The following is a 23,179-nucleotide window of genomic DNA, read 5'->3' on the forward strand; positions in this document are numbered from 1 at the left end:
TAATTGTTAAGATACTGCTTGTAGGATTGTCATTCCTTCATCCAACCAGCTTACCAATTTCAGCATGCTTCATCTTAGCTCGCTTTGCATGCCTTAAACTTCCAGATTGGTTTAATCTTGGTTAGCTTCTCTTTTATATTAAAAACCACTCTCCAACAGTCTGCATTTTCTCCCTATCAAGGCTGTTGTCAAGTCTGGGACAACATCCCTAACGCTGAAGTTTTCAAGGCAGAAGAGGCAAGCTGTTCCTGGGAGAACGCCAAGATTTCCACCCTCCTTTTTCACTTGAGCACGTGTCTCCACACAGCGAAAGACAGAGCTCCCCCAGGCAGGACCAGTCACAGCACAACTGACACAGGACAACTCCAGCAATTCCATCTTTCAGAAAGAGTGGAACAACAACAAATGAAAGCCAGCTTACGGATTTAACACAACTGCTATATGGATAACAGATGAAGAAGAAACCAGGATATATTACTTTAAAAAAATCAGAGGAGCATTATAAAAGGCCAGTTTTCACCTTACTTAAAATGCATCTTACTCTTGCAAGACAGAGCTTTGAAATAGTACAAGATGCAAGAGGTGACACAGAGCACTAAGGTCTAACCCTGAGTTCTAACTTCTTTTATGTAAGAGGTTGGAAAAAGTAAATGATAGTGGGGAAAGAAGAGTTGAAATAAATGGATAACTGAAAAAAAAACTGGAGAAGGGACTTCCGATAATCAGGGAAATTCATGATTTTACACTACAGAGGTGCTGGACCCAAAAATGTGAAGCCTGGACAGATGGTATCTTTAAAGAATTGTCTTTATTTATCAAATGAAGTTGGATGCTCTCAAACAATATCTGTTTTACAAAATCTATCACGACTACTGTACATTATAAATTTTAAAAAAAGACATGTTACTACTACATCTTGATGTTGAACACCCTATCTATATTCACAGTCACACTGACTAATACATGAGTTTGTGATGTGTTACTTCATTACACTCAGAAAATGAATCTCTAGTAATAAGAATTTAAGTGAGGCAGACCTATAACACACTGAACATGAGAACTCCATGTGGGAATGTACCTAGGATTTAATATTCCTTCAAACAAGGGATCATTCTGCTTCACTGTTTCATACAGAAACTGGACAGCATAGCAGCAGTCACATAATAGAACATAATGACTCTTCCACATGCACACCAAATAATCAAGAAAAATCCTGAAAAACTGAGGTATATCTGGAATCACATACCTAGCTACAGTGATTCAGAAATTTCACCCCAGTTTATTGCCACTTTTTTGTATGGCCTGGTCATTTTTGAGCTTATAGTAAAAAAAAAAAGGAATTTGAAAAAACCTAGAGGGGTGAAACAGTTTTTTTTTCCCCACTGTTAAGTAACATTATTTTATAGTGACCTACAAAAAATGTGATATAAAGCATGATCAATGAAATCATAAAATACATTCATCAAATTCCTTTAATACCTCAGACACACATGACATTGTCCAATAAATATCCACAGAAGACTTCCAATTTTCAATTACAAGAACACAGATTCTTGCAGGTATTTTATCTTGCAGAAGATTTCAGCTTGTCCCAGGAAGAGGGACACAAAGAAGAATGCAAAGGTAATTCTCCCATTTTTTCTTTCTGAAACACATCATATTCAGGTATTCAAGAGGTAAAGAAACAAAAATATATCACACGAAAAGGAGTCCATCCAGCTTACAGGTCCACGTACATAGAATAAGATTATAATTGACCAAGATCTTCACTTTTAAGCATTTTAGGTCCTTTTCAAAGCTAAGCAATTTTTAAAAACTTCAACCAAGTGGAAATTAAAAAAAAAAAAAAAAACAACAACACAAATACAAAAAACAAGATCTAGATTCCCATTTGCTTGTATCAAGTGGGAAGAGTTACATATCCTATTAAACTATTTAAACATAACAAAGGGGATTTTCAACTAGAATTACACCTCTTCTGAGCCCTCAATGCAAGAGGAATGGGTCCATTATTCATAATCTTTTTAGATCATGTCCTAGACATACTTAGACTAATACTTCACATCTCTTTTCAACTTCTACCATCTACAACATCTACCTGCTTCAAGTAAGTACAACCTTCAGGCCAGCTCCAAGTGTGAGATCAATACCACTTATCACAGTCATAAAAAACTTTCACATGAAGCTCCAAAGTATGTTGGTCAACTCCCCATAAACTCCTGCACTTCAGCTTCCAGCAGGGATTCCCTGCATCTTCCTTACACCCCTCCTGGCCCCAAGAGTCTCCATTTAGACCCAACAGTACTGCAGCATGTCCCTAAGCCTCTGAATTTCTTCCCAGACTTCTCTTAGAAATAATTCGTCAACACTTCAAGCTAGCTCCTCACAGTCTAATTCCATCCTGCCTTATCCCAACCCTGCTCTTGATCAGAGCTCTAAGAAGAGAATTGCCTTCTCTTCAAGAATTTAAGAGACACGGCATTACATCATATGATTATACGCTTACTGTTTCCTCAAAAGTTTAAACTGCCATTGACTATGTCTGTGCTAGATAGAGCCAACATCTACAACAGCAAGTTAAGTAAACACAGTAAAAGAGCTGATGGGTTGAGACAGAAAGGAGAAAAATTAACATAATTCATATGAGAAAATTTTAATCAGAAAAAGAAGACTGAAATCTCTGCCTGTTAAAACAGAGACTTTGGGACCGGTTGTCTGACAACAAAAAGAAGTTTTAAAAAAGAAATAAAAAAAAGCTAGCTATTCCCATATTAGAAAGTTCAATTAATAAAAGTAAAATTAAAACTCCAGGGCAGATGTAGCATAAAAAAACTAAGGTCTTTCAGGTGCAGATTGAGCAAGCATAGAGCTTCTGATTTCAGCAAGTAATGAACATATCCAAGAAGCAGCCTCTGAATATACCTGCTGAAGGTAAAACTGCTTCTAATAAAGAAACCAGTTTTCTTAACAATACATATTCTATATTTGCTATATCAACAGCCTTACTTCTCTGCAATCCCTTCAAAGGACCTTCTCGCCCTCATTCTTCCCCCCACCTCCTCCAGCCCAGCTGCTTAGCTGGTGAAAAGGGGGACCTGCTGATTTGTGGCCCCCTGCATTGTGGTTTACTGGGTAGTGTCCATAGGTTGTTCCAGTCCATCAGGCATGATCCTACTGCAGGAAAAAAATGTCTGTGTTCCACCCTCCTTTCCCTACATACAACTCTCTTCTTTATCAAGCCCCCAACTTGCTTGAGACCTTCAGTAACTTCTTATCCTATACATTTTCTCTTCCCTGTAAAACATGGTTCTGATATTGCCCACTGAGCTTAAGAGTTATTAGAGACAGACACAGAAGAGCTCAACTAGTAAAAGAGACAGGCTATAAATACACAAGAAGTTGTCTTGCCAAATGTCATAATTTCTTCTGAAGTGAGGACTGACAGCAGCAAGTTTTCTTAGGTTCTAGGGACTTTCTTCCCCTTCCTCTCCTCTCCCAGGCCTCTAAAAAAATTTACTCTGTACAGATCAAAATATATGAATGAAAATGGAAGGGAAAGAAAGCAAGCACAAAAAAACAACATTTTTAAGTCAGCTTATAAGAAAATTGGAGTATGCTTTCAATTGTTCATAGCATATTCAAAGATGAATTTCAAAAATTTATAAAGTCATTTTAACACTCAAATCTCTAGCTTATCAGACTGCAATCTTTAAAAGAAAGTGAACCTTTTCAAGTAGTTATTTACTTCTTGAAATGCAAATTTGTAAGAAGAATTCATTTTCTCCACCCTCAAAAAAACATGAAGGGCTTTCAAAAGCTGATTTACCTTCTCATTTATACAAGGTAATGCAGTATATTTGCATAAAACAGTCAAAACTTTTTTTTTTTGTAATGTAATAGGTAGCTAACTATGTAACCCCTGCCGTTTTAAAAGACAGTCCCCTCGTTAGGAAACCGTTCAAAGTGACAATTTCAGTAACTCAGCATCTCTTTCTGGATAATTAGATGTATTATGAATATGCAGATTTCACACAGCTGATTGGCTTAAATGTATCCCATTCCTCAAGAACATCACCTTCCCTCCTAACAACTGTATTACTAAAGGCAGGCAGTCATCCAAACTTGTTTTAAACATTCATCTGCAAAGCTCAAATACAGATCGGAGCAGACAGAATTACCTTTGCCCAGCCTTCATGAAGGTACAGGTTGTGAATGACTATTTTACTGCTGGTGACCTCTACACACAGGACTTTGTTGCAGCAGATCTTCACAAAATCTTTCAGAGGGACAGGGGTGGAGATTTCATGCCATCCACAGTATCACAGCAAGTAAGTTAAATAACATAACAATAGCACCATCCAGTGGAAGTGTCTTCCCTTTGAGATATTCATCACTCATAACACTTAGCATGAAGCCACTGAAGCAACTTTAAAACAGGTAAGTAAGGTGCTTCCACTTCTAATCACAGTTTTTTGAGCAGCCAGCATCCAGAGAATATAGGGCTCTTGGTAGGAAATTCAGTACTACCAAAGAGTTTGAAAAGAGCAACTGCACCTACAAATAACTGGGGGAAAAATACTGAAAAAAAATACCAAATATAACACTGTGCAACTTGTAAATATTCCAACATCTGTAATTCAAGTTTATTCCAATACTGAAACATTCTAATATATTTACTGACAGTGGAAAATACTTTTATCTGAATTAGACTGCTTCTTAGTGCTTTTTAGGCAGAAAATTATTCAGTGTCTTCTCAGAATATACATTAAAATTAAAGATCCAAACAAAAAAGACAACCCTGGCCATTTCCACTAAAAGAAAAAAAAATTGAACAATGATACTCTGTATATTTTACACCTACTTGTTCCTCCCTCTAATTTTTTAATTCATATTAATTTAAGGTTTTCCCTTCTATTCACTCATTTGATGTCCCATTTCCTCAGAAAAACAAGTATGTTATATTTTCAGTACCAGAGTGGCAACCTTTACTCATAGTAAGCATCTGTGGCAGAGCCAAAAGAAATCCCATAAAACAATAAAGGGGAAAAAGGCAGTTGTACAGTAATTGCCAACTGCAATAACCAAAGCAATAGAAATAAAGAAGTACTGGTTTTAAAGATATTTTCAGAGTAGACAGTAAGTAAGCAGTCACAAAGTTCAATAGCTCAGTGTCCAACCCTTGACACAGGCACATCCTTCCAGTTTAGGACAGATTCCCATAAAATGATCAACCAATAACACATGTACTTGGAGAACTATGATGGAATGATTTTATCTTCATTGTGAAGTGGGATATTCACACTGCAAAGTTTTAACAAAGCTGCTGTTTGTTTCTAAACATTCTCATAACTGCTACTGAAATTCTAACCCAGATTTTTTTCTTCTTAGAATTCAAGAAATCTGTGCAGGACTGTGTCAACAGACGGGAATTGGTAGGCTTATTCACTGATGCATACAGACTGATATATCACTGTTGTTGAGTGCTAGAAACATTAGCTCAAGAGATCGCCTACTTTTAGAAAGGTTCTTTAAGTTAGTTTAGAAGCTTTCAACAAATCTGTGAGAAAATTTGTCACTATAGCTTAAAATCACAGTGTTAACTGGTGAAGTTGCATAGTTGAAAATATTATAATTGCTTAAAATACTATATTGCTCCAATACTAGAGTTGCTGTTTAAATACTCAGTTTTAACTTAAAGCACCCAATTTTTTTTTTGCACTAATACTGAATTTCCCAAAATGTTTTTTTCCCATAGTGAAAGAGTGTGATTCTGCCTTCCAATCTTTGATAGTCCAATACTGGACCTGCACACATCCCGCTGAACTATATTGAGGACGAGAAAGATAGGAGACCGTATGCGTCTTCATTGTTTTCTACACAGATATTAGAAATAAGAAATTGAAATTAAGTAATGCCATTATATTACCACTGTCAGTAGCTCTCGTTACTCCCCTCACAACCAGAACCAGTGACAACAACTAAAGAGACAAGATCAGGCCAGGACTGACATACTGGGTGCAGGGTGGTTCAGATACTCAACTGGCAGAGGCAGTTTATATGCATCACCTCCCACACAGCCCTGCAGTCGCCTGTATAAGGCCTGTGTGCTTCAGCTGCTCAGCAGAGACACTGGCATCTGCAGCTGCAACTGCACCAGCTGACTCGTGTGACCAGAAGGTACCACTGAACCCCTTGCAGCAGCTGCACTCCATCTGTGATCGCTGGTTTGGGGACAGAAGCCGCAGTGTGTGTCAATTGCTGTTTCCACTCCTTGTAAACAAGGTCGCCTGATCATACAGCCACAACAGCAGCAGGGCAGGAGATCCCCTTCAGAATAAGCAGATGGCTCCATCGTTCAGGCACACAGCTTCTGAATGTGCAGCAAGTTTCCCATGCAATTTAGAGCCAGCTACATTCCCTGTTTGCTTTGGCCACAAATCCATAAAATTGCAATCTTATCTGGTACAAAGCTTCAAGAACAAATCAATTTAGATGTCTGAGAGATGATTACATGATACAATTATTACTGAACTATATAAGTATGTAGATCAGACAATGTTCCCTGGCAAGTCTTCAATATTATTAATGAGCAGGAGGAAAGCAAAACAAACATCTATCTGCAAATGCAAAACTGCACAACCATAGTGGACACATACACTTAAGACTGCTAAGCAGGGGCTTCCAGATGTCCTGATTAAATCAGATGGTCAACTTTATGCAACCTCTTACATTACACTAGTAAAATTTGAGGCTCAAATCTCCATATTTTCCTCACACTACAGGCTACTCTGTCTGCTCTGAGTTTTTGCCTGTAGGGATGCATGGGTGCATAGATCCTTACCCTAGCAAAAATACATGTGTACATTGTCTTTGCACACAGCCTTGTCCTACCCTGTCCTTGCTCCCCTGCTTAGAACCATTGCCTTTTTATCCCCATCACAATTCCTATGCATACTGTAATCTATCCAACTCCCTATTCACTGTTATTGGCAATAGTTCTCTGTCCCATCCTGCAAGCAAACTTTTCAGTGGGAATGAAGGAGCACGCCATTACAAGTTATGTAGTAAGATTGCACTGTCTCCACATGACATCTTACTATTTCCAAAGACCCTTAGAGACAGCTAGACAAATATCTGCCAGGAATGACAAAGATGCATCTCTAGTTGGACTGGGGGATTGAAACAAAATGATCTCTTGAGGTCTCTTTATACAGTTCTATGAAAGGAAAGGCAATTAATAGGCAGCTACTAAATTATTTTGACACAAGCCATTTAATCTGCTCTGATAGATGACCACCTTTAAAATAGCAGAATTCACTATTCTGAGCACTAATTGGTACTCTTGGGGCTAAGCTTAACTCAGAAAAGACTGAATGGTCAACAGAGACTTAGCTATTCTCTCAGTTGCTAACAAACTCTACAGCTTATTTTATGTTTTATTTGTGGTGCTTACATCTCTAAATGAGGATACTTTTAGAGCCAAATTAGCAAAGACAGTGATGCTGCATTAACTGCTTTGGAATGGAATATCTGATGTGATTCTGCCATTTTTATAATAGGGTAACAAAGTAGGACATCAGTGGGCATTCTCTGGCAAACCAATTCTTAAGAGTTTCACTAAAAAAAAGACTTCAAATGAGAAAATTGAAGTCCCAGCACAGGAAAATTGTATACAATTATTAATTATATGTAATTAATTAATTGTATACAAATATTAATTACATACAAATGTAAGAACAATAAAGCTCATTACCTGATTATTTAGGAAAAATGCTAGCATTATATCCTATGTCGCTTATAGAATTATGAAAAAACAATACACAATAAATACACATACTTTATTGATGTAAACAGAGCAGGCAAACACAAGTGCCACCAATAAATAAGTTCTATTCTTAAAATCCTAAGAGTTCACAAAAGCCTCCAGCTACTCAAAAATCAAATGAAATGTACCTGCATTTGAAAATCAGTTATAGTGTATCTTTTTTTACAGTCATTTTTTTGGTCATTAAAATGTAAAAATATTGGAAGTTTAAATTCTCCATCTACTCTCAGTATTATAAAAAAATTACTAATAATTAAATAATGAATACTTTTATTCTCTTTGGCATTGACCAGCTTTTAGATAATCACACCAGCAACATATTAAAAACCAGAACAAAATTAAAACTGAAATTAAAGAAGATATTATTACACTCTTATTCTGGGTTTTGCAATTTCACCTAACCAGTTAACATAGCAGTCTGAACATGAAAGATGTTTGTGGTCTGCATTACACAAAAATCCCTCACAAGCCCCCGCCTGGCTCAGGTGCATCTCATCTCAAGCTCAAACTGTATGCACGTGAAATATGCATTTCTTACCTCCACTGGTTTTAAAGAGCCTCAGTGAAAGCAGTAAGCCCCCTCACTTCAAGCTTAGAAGTGTTTAAGAAAAAAGGTAACAGTGCACTGTCAAGTCCTTTCAAGTGGTTAAAAGCTTTAGACATTTTACACCTTTTACAACAGGTTTCAAAGAGCTGCCACCAAGGTGGCTGCTGCTCAGAGCACCCCCTCAGCTGGTGGCACTCCCGGCACTGACCGCACCCTTTGCCGGGGCTTTCAAACAGCGCCTCTCCTGCGACAGCTTCGATGTTATGTCATTAAAATCAGAACAAAATCAGAATCAAAACAGGATCTGCCAACAGAAGATTATCTGAAGGCACTCCTTCATACTCAGTATACTAAAGGCAATAAAATAAATGTAATTCCACAAAATGGTTGGGTGGATATTAGTATTTATTCTGATTCTGGTGCAATGTCTAGAGGACTGAGCAGAATACATGTACGAAATACAGTAAGAGAATGGAATAAAAATCCCATGTTAAATTCTCACTCTTTGTTTCACAATATGCAGTTCTTGCTGTGTAACTCGCAGCTTGAAGTTAAATAATTACTCGGCTCAAAACCATCCCACAGCCATCTTTAATACATTCTATTTCTAAGAGACACTAAGACAATATATCTTCTAGGCTATTAAAAGGTCCAATTAATAATTTCTAAATTTTAGGAAAATCTCACGTTTAGTGCTACATTGCATAACACAAAAATTAATACTCTCAAGCCAGATCTTGTCCAATTCTAAACTGTGCAAAAAAGATGCAGAAACCTTAGCTACCTTAGTTAAAAATCAGCAATCCCAGGAGATTTTGCATGTTCTGTAGCACAAGACTGCATCTTCTTCTAAAAAGAGTGCACCCCATTCTCTATTGGAAAGAAAGCACTACAGTGACAGAAATATGCAGCAGTATTGAAAAAAAATCATTCCGCATATTCAAAATTCAGTCTTCGAATAGATCTGTCGCTGTACACAGTCCTGTCACTACTGCATTAGCACCACATTTCATCAATAGCAGGAGTCAGTGCAGGTGAAACATAAACACTGTTTTTTAACAAGTTGTAAAAATTGTAAAAATAAGAAAAGTGCCAAGAGAAGTCATAAGGGAAGTCGTCTTCTGGACAATCATGTCTTACTCACTGCCCAAACTGCATTTATTGGAAATGAACGCCAGGATGACAGGAGGGTGCAGCCATCCTGCGCTGTCTGTGAAGCCTTTGCTATGAACACTGGGTGAGAGGCAAGCTGAAGTACTTTACAGGAGTTCAGAACACTTGAGCCTTCCAAGTCTGAGAGCGTGGTTCAGGGCTATGGGTTCTCTACTCAATCTGTGCAGGAGGGTGAGCTTAGGAACAGGCAGCAAAAGGAAAAACATTATTTCCTTGCTTTAAAGCATGTATGTCTAGTACACACTGAGGAACAGTAATCACTGTCAGGAATATTATCAAGAAGAAAAACAGAGTAACCCTGCCTCATTAGCTCACTACACAGAGAAACCAAATAGGTGGTCCATGTCAGTCTACCTATTCCTGCACAAATTGCCAAAGTAAGAAATCATTACGAGAGAGCAATTTAACCCAATAATCAGTACTGTGAGAGTTCCTGTAAGCGATGAAATCTGAGCTGGAATATTAGAAAACATCTTTCCCTTGAAGGATCTTTTGATATCTCTTCTGTACCACATATGATAAAGCAGTGGTAATCAAAGCAGATGACATAAGAAAACGTCTATTGAAGGTAAGTGAAGACAAATTAGCATATGGAATTAAGAGCAAGATATAGAAGAACAGTGAATCTCACATTAGGAACTTTTAAGCAAATAAAGTTTCAATCCTTTAGCAGCTGTTTTTACACCATGTATGTCACATACATAAAATATTTTGGATTCTCTATTGGCTTTCATAACCATCCTTCTCTTTCCCCTTCCCACTATCAAGGAAGTGCTGTATCACACAACAGCCCCAGATAATCAGCTCAGGCTACAAAACCAAGCTCCCCAGAGGAACATAAGCCTTGTTCTTAACTGCCAGCCATAGCTATTTTCAGAAGTTTTCTTCTATTTTACATCAAATAAGCACTGTGCCATACAAGAATGAATTGACACTGATTTCCAGGAGCCATTTAACAATAGAGAATATTCTAATAGAGCCTTTAAAGCCACATAGCAAAGTTGGGCTTTATTGTACTATACACATAAAGGAACATGAACAGAGGCAGGAGGTTCAATTAAAACACTGTACTGATACATATGCACAGTTTTAAAATACTGATGCAATCTGCTTACCACCCTGTACAAGTATCGTGCAGATTACTGATTTAACATCTCCAACAGCAGGATGCAAAATTACATTATATACTAAAACTAACTTGAAATTTTTGATTTTTAAATTTAAGCATATGTAAAGACTACACCATGAAGGAAGTATTTCTGCTATAACTTGGAACCTTAACTTCTAGAAATTTTATTCAGAACTGCCTCTTACTGAGAATTTCATGAGCTGATTTCTATACTGCAAATTTGCATTGGTGCTGTAATTCAAAATAACTGCATGAAGGGTGAACACAGAAAAATGAAGGAAAAAATATAGAGGGAGGAATCTATAATAGAAACTTCGTAGCTAACCACAAATCATTCTTTTTGTACATCTGACTCAAGCTTTTATGTGTATGTATATATTACACAGAAGTGATAAAACAATTCTAGAGAAATCAGACTGCAATTTAAAGTAGCTTCTACAGAGGGAGCCAACAACTAAAGGAAGTGGATTAAGAAAACATTCCAGATCAGCACAGAGTTTTTCCCAACCATCAAGCTCATTCCTTACAAGTTTCTCAAATATCCATAGCACATCATCCAGATTTTACTCTACAGAATTCCAAAGTACTTAATGGAAGTTTAATTAAAGAAATGCTTAATTACATGTCATGAAACAATCAGAGTCAATATAAACAGAATTTATTAGCTTTAAGAGAAAGTGTAAATTTTAGAGACTAGTAATTCTAAATAACTATTTATTTATTAAAAAGAGAAGTTAAGTGCTTTCCTCTGTAAAATTTCTAAAAATATTTGATTTTGTAAAAACAAGTTTCAATTGCACAATTGAGATTTTTATTGAAGTTTTCAGACAAAACTCTACACCAGGAAACAGGTCAATATGATACTTGATTAAAAAAACAAGAAGAAATCTAAAATAAAGTCATGTAAAAGTGGGAGCTGGCAAATTTTTTCATGAATCTGGACACCTTGTTATAACTGCCATAACAGTTTTCCACATTAATTTATTGCCAAATCATATTTCATAATATATATTAATCCATTCAAATGTAATTACAAGTGAGGTATATTATATTAAGTAACCCAACAGCTGTGACAGATTCATATATCACCTCAGCCATACATATCACATATATTGTCAGCATATGTTGAGAAGGCCAAGAAAAGACTTAAAGCTTCATATTTCTGATATTTTACTCTCTCTATTTACCCTCTCTCCCCCGAACAATTTTCTATCCCGGTTTTTAGCTTTAGAGGGAAAGAGGACCATTTTACAGAGACTTGAGCCCATCAGGAGAAATGCTGAAGGGCGCCCAAGGGAAGGATTTCGGCAGCGTTACCGAAGCTAAAGCGCCCCCTCTAGCGGCACAGGACGCGCGCTGCGTCCAGAGGCGTCCGATGGACGGCGGCGTCCCTTTGGTGACCCGGAATTCACCCCTCTCACCCTGCAAGCTCAACTACCAATGACACACGGCTGCACCCTAATTGTGCTTGGGGTTGAGTCCCTTTTGTACAGTGACTAACATGGGATAGCCCCCCGGCCCCCGGATACAAGGAAACTGCTCTTCAACATGCCCGTCCTTTGAGATTCTCTAGCTCTCTGACATACCCAGACTACTTCTAAATCCTTACTGTAGATTTCTCTACTCTTTCCCAAGCAACAGAAGTCCCCTGTAATCCCCAAACATCCCTATTATGATAGGGATTGACCCTCCAAGATTGACCCTTCCACTTAAATATCTATATTGCCTAAGCAAAACCAAAAAATACACACACACACCACCCTCCTGCCAGATGCTACAGGTAAATCAAAACTCCGTCAGTCACCCAAACAGCTGTCCTCAAATTTGAGAGTCTCCCTCTCCCTTGTTCAGTTTCACTATGATAAATAGCGAGTATGCAGGCAAGAATGAAATCCCTCTCAGCTAAATGAATCCCCCTCAGCCAGCTTGCAGCAGAGTAACACATCTGTCACACATCTCTCCCTTCTGACCAACACATCAAAAATTGACTGAAGAGAAAGCTGATATTGATCTTCTTCCGCACTTCATGGTATTGATCTTTCAAAAAAGAAAGCTTAAAATATCAGAAACACAATGTGGATTCCACATTTCTTACTCTCTCCAACTAACTTTCAAAAGTGTCCCATCACAGCCAAAACTGCTTAAACGGAAGTTTATAAAACTGTTCAACCAGTAGTTAGTCAAAGCTGCACTAAAACAAATGTTCTGAAGCACTACTTACAGACTCAGTGGTACTATTGAATTCCAAACAATATTTTTAAAACTCATAGTGACTATATTTCAGTCGCCTGTATTCAAACAAGCTAGTCAAGCTACCAAAATTTGGCTAACAGCCCCTAGTTTAGTAAAAGAAAATATTAGTAAGAAAACCCATGTCCTCTGTCAACACTTACTCTGCACAGTGAAGATGAACTCTGTATTAAAGTATTCCTACTTTAATATCAAGACAACTTATATCACACCCCATCACTTACTAATGCACCTAGGCTAAACTTATTCTCCTAAAAAACTTTTGATGTGGAACTATAGTTAAAAAAAACCCATCAGCCTAGCATACACGTGTCTATACTTAGCTAATATAACCTTCAGTTAAAGTCATTCAGACCGATTCTGAGAATTAAAAATAGAAACAAGTCCTGTAAAAGGATCATACAAAGAGAAATATTTCTGTTTGTCTCAGAGTTTCTATTTTTCTGTTGTTCTCAGAAAGAGAAGAAAATATATGCAACCTTAAGGCCTCACCAACGTTATTACATCTGAGTTTCTCTAGCAGTCCTGAAGGACACAGAGTTGAGGGGGATTAGCTGGGTTCAGGAAGGTGGGAAACATCTGCAGGACATCCCTTGAGCACTAATGCATACTTCCCTTGTAAAACACCAATGCAAACAGGAGATACCACTGTTCCCCCACCTTTGTCATTCCCGCTGCAGAACAGTAGACTCACCACTGAAAACAAGCGTGTTGCTCATCTGATTCCCTACAACATGGGCATGGCTTGGCTTGATCACCAGTGCTGATGGCTCTAACTAATCTGCTAATTTTACATGGAAACAGGTTGAGCTGTGGGACAGTACCCTTTACCCTTCATGAGGTACATTCAGAAGTTAATTGCAGTGGGAAAGGAGTAGATATTTCCAGCAAAATTCTCAATATATGCACAGACTTAACAGCTTTAGTGCTAATAAATTCCTGTTAAACAAAAGAAGTGTACACAAAATGAAAAGACAAATTTAGAAGGCTGCTACAGTTGAAGTGAATTGAAAGCAGAAAAAAAAAAATTGTGATCTTTCATACCTTAGTGCTTAAAATAGAAGTTAAGCACGATGCCATGCCTGTAAACCAATGCCAGTTTTAGTGGCTGTACTTCTCTCTCTAGATAACTAAGACTCAAGGACTAAGGGATCAAGCCAAGTCAGGATAGCAGGCTCAGTTACCTTTGGAGATAAGGAATTTATTACTGAACAAAATTTATATTTTTATGAACAATAGCTGTACAAAAGTATCTTTAAGAAAGTGATGGACATCTGACAGTCAGATAAATCACCATGATAGATTTTAGATGAAGAATGCCAGAAGAAGTCTTCTTTACTACTAGGGAAGACAATATAAAAGCTGCTGACATTTCAAAGACTGAAAGATAAATTATTTTAGGTAGGAGGATTGTGGAACTGAATATGTAACGTGTATAAACCAGCTTTGTATTTGACTTAAAACCATTATAAGAGGGACAGGAGAATACATTAATTATAAGGGCACTGTACCTGAGAATAAGTTTATATCACTTCAGCAACAGTTACCCTAGTGGTAAGTTGTCTTGCATGTTTCTTAGAACTGGCATTTCTTTTAAATATGAAGGTCTACTTAAACATCAGAAAAGGTTAATTAAGTTTATAACAACTCATCTGTAAGTTAAATTAGAGAATTTAGCTTGAAGAACTGAAAGTGCTCTGAAGTTCAACAATGTACAATCTGTTGTGTTCCCATGGTCCAAGGAGAAGAGTACACAGCATTAGAAACGCTCCAAAGGTCTCTCCTGAAAACAACGTGACACTGACCTACAAGAGTTTTTCCCTGGTCAAGTATCCAGTGACATTCAAGATGACAAGATCAGTGGCAAAAGCATGTACAACATCTTTCATTATACCCAACAACATATAAATCATCTCAGGAACTAATGCAGCGTGTACAACAAAACACCAAAGAAGGGCTTCTGTTGCAGCTGATCCATGTAAATCTGGAGTTTTACTGAACTTTCTGTATTAAACAAAATTTAATAAAGTTTCTGTAAATTTAATAAATGCTTTCTGTATTTAACAAACTTTAATAAAATTAGTTCAATCCTCCATTTAAGAAGTGACTGCTGTAAACATATCAATAACAAACATGCAATTAACTAATATGCAATATAAATATAATAAAAGCTGAAAGATAACTACTACTTTATCTCACATCAAAAGGCTGTATGTGATTTACCTTGTGTTTAACCTCTCTGCATTTTTTCTGCAGCACTTTTAACACTTTTAGCTCATAGCATCCAAAATGGGTTAATGGTTTAATCAAAGCTATGCTGTTCATAAGTGTTCTGTCACTAGAGAGTGTGCTCTGCATAAAACCAATCTTATCTACTCATCAAAGGCGACTGATGTTGCTTGTCTTTTGCCTAGAGCTCAAGCAGTTTTAATGTCACAGGTACATTATCATGATATACTAAAGTTAAATGTCTTTTTCCATCCTCTGAAAGAACATGGGACATTTGGTTAGTAATTCAATCACTAAGGCTTTTGGAAAAAAAATCTTTTCCAGAGGAATGAAATCCTTTTTACCAGAATACATTCTTACTGCTTGAAACCTGTGACTTTTTTAAAAACATCCAAACTTTTAACACGGGAAAACTTGACAGCTATAGATATGAATTCACCTGAAACAGGTACATTATCTTACACGAGGATAAACTCTGTAAGTCTTCTGGGTATACAATGAAATAATGCAAAATAATGATAATGTAATAATGGAAACAGACAGTTATATGCAAGAGCCTAAAGAAAAGAAAGATATATAAAAGATATTTTTATATCTAAGCATGCAGAAGAACACAGAATAGACCAAATTCCCCACTATCTCTACCCTGAAAACAAGAAATGTGAAAGTAATTCCAGAAATCTGTATCTAATTTAGAAATGAACACAGGCATTTAGGATGAACATTTAAATGGGGTATTTAAGTTGCATTAGTACCAACTGCAGTTAATAAAATAATTTTTTAAATAAATTAATGAAAAAAGATTTTTAAATCTCTTTTTGCAACAATTAGTCTTCAGACAATCAGTGCAATTTACAGCAGACAATACTAAAGAGCAAAAGCTAACATTTTTGCTTCAGGTATTTAACAATAAGACAATTATATACATGAAAAAGTATATAGGTAACATGCATGTATATCACTACAAAAAAGCTTACAGTTCTTTGTGCTTCTCCTCTGCCAAAATTTGGTCATTTGGCTTCAGCCCATACCTTGGGGGAAAAAAAGAAAAGAAAAACATAAAGCAGTTACTCACGTGAGAATATGACCATAAAATGAAGTATTATACTTTCAAATTATTAGACTGTTTGTTGATTCAGATACCACAGGTATTGCAAAGACAGCCACAAAACTTTCTAAAAACTTGTAATGTGTTTATCAAAGTAAACTTAACATCACACAAAATTTTGCTTTATATCTTGACTTCAAACTACTGGATACTTTGGCTGACACTATCTACCAAAAATCACTGTACTTCATACCATGAGCCATACATCAATCTTATAATTTGAATCTGCCAAAATATGAAAAGGAAGATTACAGACAATAGAAACACTAAATGTGTCTGTAGCGTTTCTCCCTGTACCAAATGAAACTATTAAAATAAATACCAAAATAACTCAGTAGAAAAAAAATATATATACTTTAACACCTGGCTGTTTAGGAACACTTCTACAGTCCATACAAGCAACTTCAGAAAAAAGCAAGTGCTTGAGACAAAGAACTTTCTTTGCTAGCTTATAGTTGATTTAACAGAATAGCTTGCCAACACTGCCTGATTAGAGGGAAAAGAGAATGCAGTCTCTGCCAGGACAGCCTACTGCCAGCCATGCTGCAGCTTGCACTGTCACTCAGTGTGGAAAACCTTTAAGGAGTGACCTCACTTTTGTTCTGCATCAGAGTAGAATCTCCTGACATCTCAAAATAAATTGCTATGGTATTCTGTAGGTTTTTTTTTTTTTTTTCCTCTTGCATCTGATGGGTTTTTTGGTTGATTGGTTTGTAAGACAATCATTCATAATGTAAGCAGCTAGAAGTCAAGTGTCCATTGGACAACTCTGGAAGCATCTATCTGCTCACACTGCTGAAGGTTCCCACTGCCCTTTGTCTTCTGTTTTTGGTCCTTGCTCTAGGTAACTGCAGAACCGTAAGTTATTCCTCCTGAGGAAAGATTCTGGTCACTGACAACTACACTGAATCTATCTTGCAAAATTATTTTTGTTTATAACAAATAGGCAAATTATCCTTCCTCTATTTCTTACAGCATTTTCTGATGATACTCTCTGAAACTCGTATTTTCAGCATCCATTTAAAATGCAAGCACCAATGCCGGACACATTCTCAAGCTCATTAGTGCTCATTGCACTCAGACATACAAGACACTGACTGACTGATTTTTATTGCTTACAAACACAGAGACCTCCCCAGGTTATTTGCTACAGTATCATGCTGACTTGAATCCATTTATCCACTTTGCTGCTAAATCCTTGCTATAGACACTTCTAATCAGGATACAGCAATTCACCCACGTTCTCCTTCCAAGTGCAGTCAGGGTAAGCAGGGTTTCCTGTACAGATTCAGGTCACTTGTTTTAATTGCCCAATCTTCTTCATACTTTATCATCCTGTCAGTCTTTAAGATACCAATTTTTCCTGTTACAATGTTACATTTACTTCCAACTTAATGTTTTCTGTAATCATCAGGATCAGCTTTTTTTCTTACATGAAAAAGGGTCTAGCCCAATACCAGTCTCTTCATAATGCTGCTACACTTTCCAAATAGATATCTCCATTTGTCATGTCTTAATGAATTTCACTGATAGCAAACATCATGTACCTGAGAAAACGCAGTGAGTTACCAGGAAATTCTAAAAGGAACATCTTTCAGAACTGAAAGGACACTATATCTTCTTATGAAACTTGCAATCTGACTTAAAATTAAATTAGGTCTTTGTCCAGAGGATTTATCTATCTGTCATAGACAGATACACTAATATGCAATCCATTTTGCAAATGGAGATAATTTTGCCCATTAACCAATATACCCACAGAAAGTCACAGGCATTCTTCATCAAAAATTAAGCTGCATGTTTTTCCTCTACCGGTAGTCAGACTACTTCAGCTTCAACTATGTAAAATTTTCTCTGCTGAGAAATAAAATCTATCTTTGGGCTTTTCAAAGCTTCCAGAATCCTTGTTACTACACATTTTTTAAACCACAATTCTATCCCCACAGTTATTTAGAGGGGAAAAAACCGAAACAAATAAAACCTGTCACTATTACTCAGCCTAGTAAGTCAGATACTACAGAAATCATGTAACATAAGGGGAATGCTGTTCAACAGATGTGCGATTTTGGGCTATGTTACTGACATACCACAGAGGGGCTGGGAGGGACACAGTTGCTACCCCTAAGGTTTGCAGAACGGTTCCTTTGGTGAACCTCAGCTTACACAATCTTTTTCAACACCCTCTTCTTTTACTATGAAAACAGTTTTCCTAAAATATTCTTCCTTGGTCCCTAAAGACATTGCTTTGATAGCAAGTTGTCAAAGAAAACTTTCCACAAAGGGACATGCTCGTAGAGTTCACATTTTTATTAATATTTTATGCATTAAGATGTATATTATATTTCATAACAGCTGCTGAACTATTTAATAGATTTAAACATGCAACTAGCACAGTGGTCAGCTTACATAATATTTTCCCAACATGTGCTCCATAGGCAAGATTGATAAGCACCAGTTGGATCTTCCTAACTGGTGAAAGTTAGATAAAGGAGCTAACAATACTAAGTGCAAAGCCAAAGACAAGCAGTCAAAAAAATTTAAATAAGGACATCTAAACCCTCTAAGCAACCAGAACAACAAATTGTGTATATATTTTAGATTTAATTGCCTCATTTTAAATGAGTAGAAGAGAGCCGTATATGCTATGGAAGTAAGCAAAGAAGATCACAACTTCATTTTTTTCTACTCTGAAATTCGAAGTTTAACACATCCTAGAACACAAAATAATTATTATTCTTTTAACTATCCAGTAGCAAACTGTGATAGTTTCAAAGTCTCTTAGTCATTGCTTGAGGTCCTATTTTTAAAAAAAGGGGTTAAAGAGTAAAAACATGGAAAAGGGTCTAAAGCCTGACTGTAGGTAAGTGTCAGAACACACTGCAGTGCCTTTCAAAAATGATACATTTAAGCCCGTGGATTTGTCCTTCACAAACATTTAATCTATTGGAAGAGTACCTAATGTTCCAGGCCCTCCTTCAGAAGGGCAGCTGTCCATGAGGCTGGGCAGCAAAGGGCTGGACTGCAGCAGTTAGCACAGTGCACAGCTGCCCTGCGCACGGAGCTGCGCACAGCCGGCCTCCGAGCATCACGGCTGATGGCTGCTGACAGCCCCAGCACCACTGCACCCCGGGCAAACCTGCCGCCTCGGAGAGCTGCTTCTTCCCCAAACTCAGGCCCTTGAGAGGTTTCTTAAGCCATAGCAGCCTGGTTTAACCTCTAGATGTCATTGAAAGACGGTCACTCCAACACAGCCTATTCTAACCAATGCTAAGTGTCCCAGCTACAGATAGAATTGTAGTTTCTGTTAGCACCTATCATCCATCTCGAATGACAGTTTAAATTGTAACTTTCACAGAGCTATACAATAACTTTTCCAGAGTCAAGATAATTCTTTTAGACAGTATTTTTTCTGACCCTACAAAAAGACACGTTTACACATTTAAACAAATAAACAAAGGCACAACTAATTATAAATTCACAACTATAGAAATCTCAAGTATTTTTCCTCTCCACAAGCCTGGAAATAAAGTAAGACCCAGACTATTGCAGGCATTCTGAGGACATGGTATTAAGGAGTCAGATGGTGTTGAGAAAATTTGCTCTAAGTACACCTAAATATACTCCGTGAAAAAATTGCCACAGCTACTTGGAAGAGATTTATTCCAACAGCTAGAAGTACAACTCTGACAATAGATTCTAATTGGTTACAGTGGTAAAAAAGGTGGTATACTCTTCACTTCTTCATGTACATTGAAGGACTTGCCTAGCATTTACCTGCAAGTTTATAATCTCAATTTCAATTTCTGCTGAAATGTATCATCTTTATTATATGCCTATTTTTCATTTTTTAAGCATACCAAAGCTTCCAAGTTCAACTTTGGCCATTTTATTGATCCTTCTGAAACAATAATCCTACAACTCCAGGATTTTTACTTTCCAGCTCCTAATACAAGACAGAATGACAATTCATGTACTTGGACAGTAGTGAACAATTTTACAGTAATATTTTTAATGTAACAAACAGCAATAAGGCAGAGTTCCTTTCAGGCAGCATCCAATTTTTCAGAAGGCCTTAACCAAATTAAAAAGAAAACATAGCCTGCACTAAATATGCACTGCTGATAAATTTCAAATATATATCAAGTTCAGATCTACTCTATCAAAAATTTCCTGAAAAGATGGTAAAATTCACCTGTCCAAAAGCCAAAAATGAAACTGATGATGAGCAAACAGGTTTAAAAAATAGCAATAGATCTTCATAGCTTGAAAATAAGTCACCTTTCAAAATTGCTACCAATCTAAGCAAAACCTTCTATAGAAATAATAACTGCAGAGATATCAAAATGAAAATCAGCACACACACAGATGTGCTGGTTGGGCCAGAAGAACCAAGATGAAATGCATACCACCCACAAGGATGTATGAAAAACTGCATAGGTATGACTGTAATATTCTGATCACTATTTTCAAGAGTATTTGTGAAGAACAAGACACTAGAGATAAAAATATTTTTCTAAGCATTTACCATCAATGTGAGCAGTCAGCAAAAAAACCCCTATATGTAAATTATTTTCATGACAGAAAGCTGGGACAGTAAAGCATTCCAGGAAGCCCTAAATATATATCTGCACAGATATTCCTCTGCTTTGGTTGATGTACAAATAAATACAAACTTCTTGCCTCAGCACATGTCTCTGACTAACCTTGCTCAACTTTAAATGCACTTGGGCTTTGCTATTCCATAAGCTTATTGTATTTGACATGCTTTGCTGTACTTACTGCTTTAAGTATTCCCCAGATTGATTAAAAATTCAATACATGAAAGGGCAGATTTCCAACGTGTTCTTTGAACTTTGCAGAAAAGTCATCAAAAAAAGGAACAGAGTATGATTTCTCCATCAGACATCTAACATCCATTGGTTGCATTAACTGGACAAGACAAGTAGATTTTATTTATACTAGGCTATGCTTCATCGATAAAAGAAGATACCTGTTAAGACAGAGCTCGGCAGAAGTATTTCTTCATAAATTTTCAAAGAAGTCATGAAGGAACCTTAAGGATTTCCCTACAGTCTTATTATATTTCAGATTGATCTAAAGAGGGTTGCATAAGAATGATTCAGCAACTGCATTACTTCAACTTCCAAGTGATGTTAAGTGATGTTTTTAGACCTTCACTGGTCTAAAAAAAAAACCACAGTCCTTGCTTTTTCTTTTTTCTTAATTGTTAATCTTGTCAAAACTAGAACAAGGCATCTTTGGGCCATTGCATTCACATGTCCTTTTTCAGAATATATTGAGTGATTTCTACGCGGTTTTTACATCCTATGAGATGATTCAGGTCAGAACCACAGCCCTGTGTGAACCTGCTACAACAGGGCATCCTCATGAGCATTTACAAGCCAATGTGCAGAGCGAGCCCAGCTCACAAAATATTTCTAACGCCTCAGATTTATGGGGGATGGGTACAGAAGGTCAGCTTGTTTCTCAAGTTCCATCTGCAATTTATCAGACAGAATAAGCAATGCTGCCATAAGTGCTAACTCCATTCCTACTGACTTGATCTATATAGAGATCAAAAAGCAGTAAGACAACTGCTTTTCTTACAGTAGATAAATAGCACTTGAAGCAATTCTGCATTTTTGACAAGGCTACGCTGCTTAGAAATTTCAGTTAAATCTAATGTAGCCATACTCTTCCCACTAGCCCAATTATCTTTCCCCCCTCTCCATCCCCTCAAAGTTTCTTGTCCTCTTTAGCCTCTCTCCTATAACAGGGCAGCCAATCCTCCCTATAGATTTCACATTCCTTCTTGGCCTCAAGTTGACAGTAAAAGAGAGACCTTTTTCTACACTAATTTCTGGGTTCAGTGACAGCTCATAATTATTTGCTGTTACTTAAGGATGATATTGTAACAGGTTAGACCATTTTAGAAAAATTATTTACTGAATAGATACTGCTTTGTTGACAAATACAAAAGTCCAGATTGCCACCCCTGAAAAATTGAAAGATTAAAGACAGAATGTACAATAGCAATACAAACCCAAAGAAAGCCAGCTTCCATAAAAAAAAAAAAAAAAAACAAGTTTTGCAAGGGTCCATTTAGAGCAAAAAAAAGAGAAAACTGCTTAAAATACCTTTCAGACATTTCTTTGGGAAAATATTAGAAGTGTGAGAGAATGCATAAATCAGACTGATTTCAACATGGATCAGTGCTACACCCAACACTATGCCACACATCCATAAGTGTACTTATGGCTTTAAGTACAGAAGCTACGGATGAAATCCACAGATGACAGCAGACTGGCACAGGTATGTCATGACAGCAGAGCATTCTAGCAGACAGTAAGAGTTCAAAAAACTAACATATGTCAAGCTAAATAGGTAAATTAAAAGCATAAAAATATAACTGGGGTTAAAGGCATCCCACAGAGTAGTAACTTGGAGAGAGGGGAAATGAGGTGTTATGAACTGTAACTAATTCAACCTGAGCTTCCAACTCACACCAAACATTTAAGACAGCAAGGGACTACTATAATAAAGAAACAGGAACAAGGTAACAAACAAAACAAAAATTACCAAAAATACCCCAGAGTGAGCTGTCAGCCTCACTAATTATTTCATTTTCTTCAATTTTCAAACAGAAAAACTTGTAGCCAAAGTGTTCAGCTTCAGAAGGAGAAATGTAGGTAGGAGTAAAGCACACACCAGTGGTAGTGGGAAGGAGACTTGAAAAAATAGCAACAGAAGGTTAAGATACTTGTATCTTAAATTCTATGGACTGTAGAAAACAAATTACTTCCAAAAAAATAAATTACTTCATATTTAATAGGAAATAAATTACTTCATAGTTATCAGCGACAAAGAATCAAGTTCAGTTTGAGAAAGGGCACATACATTGACTGACAGAGCATCTGG

The 23,179-nt window shown here is 36.8% G+C and overlaps 1 protein-coding gene across 3 annotated transcripts in view; it reads right to left on the minus strand.

Moving 5' to 3' along the window:
• The window catches only part of ADK (adenosine kinase), a 265,886-nt gene that overhangs the window by 217,420 nt on the left and 25,287 nt on the right, over window positions 1-23,179 (minus strand). For all 3 annotated transcript variants that reach the window (XM_021549097.2, XM_021549088.2, XM_021549106.2), the window contains exon 3: window positions 16,131-16,184. In XM_021549097.2, the coding sequence (XP_021404772.1) occupies window positions 16,131-16,184 (54 nt within the window). The remainder of the gene's footprint in view (window positions 1-16,130; window positions 16,185-23,179) is intronic.

The sequence above is a fragment of the Lonchura striata genome, chromosome 7 (genome assembly GCF_046129695.1).
Source record: "Lonchura striata isolate bLonStr1 chromosome 7, bLonStr1.mat, whole genome shotgun sequence".
NCBI lineage: Eukaryota > Metazoa > Chordata > Aves > Passeriformes > Estrildidae > Lonchura > Lonchura striata.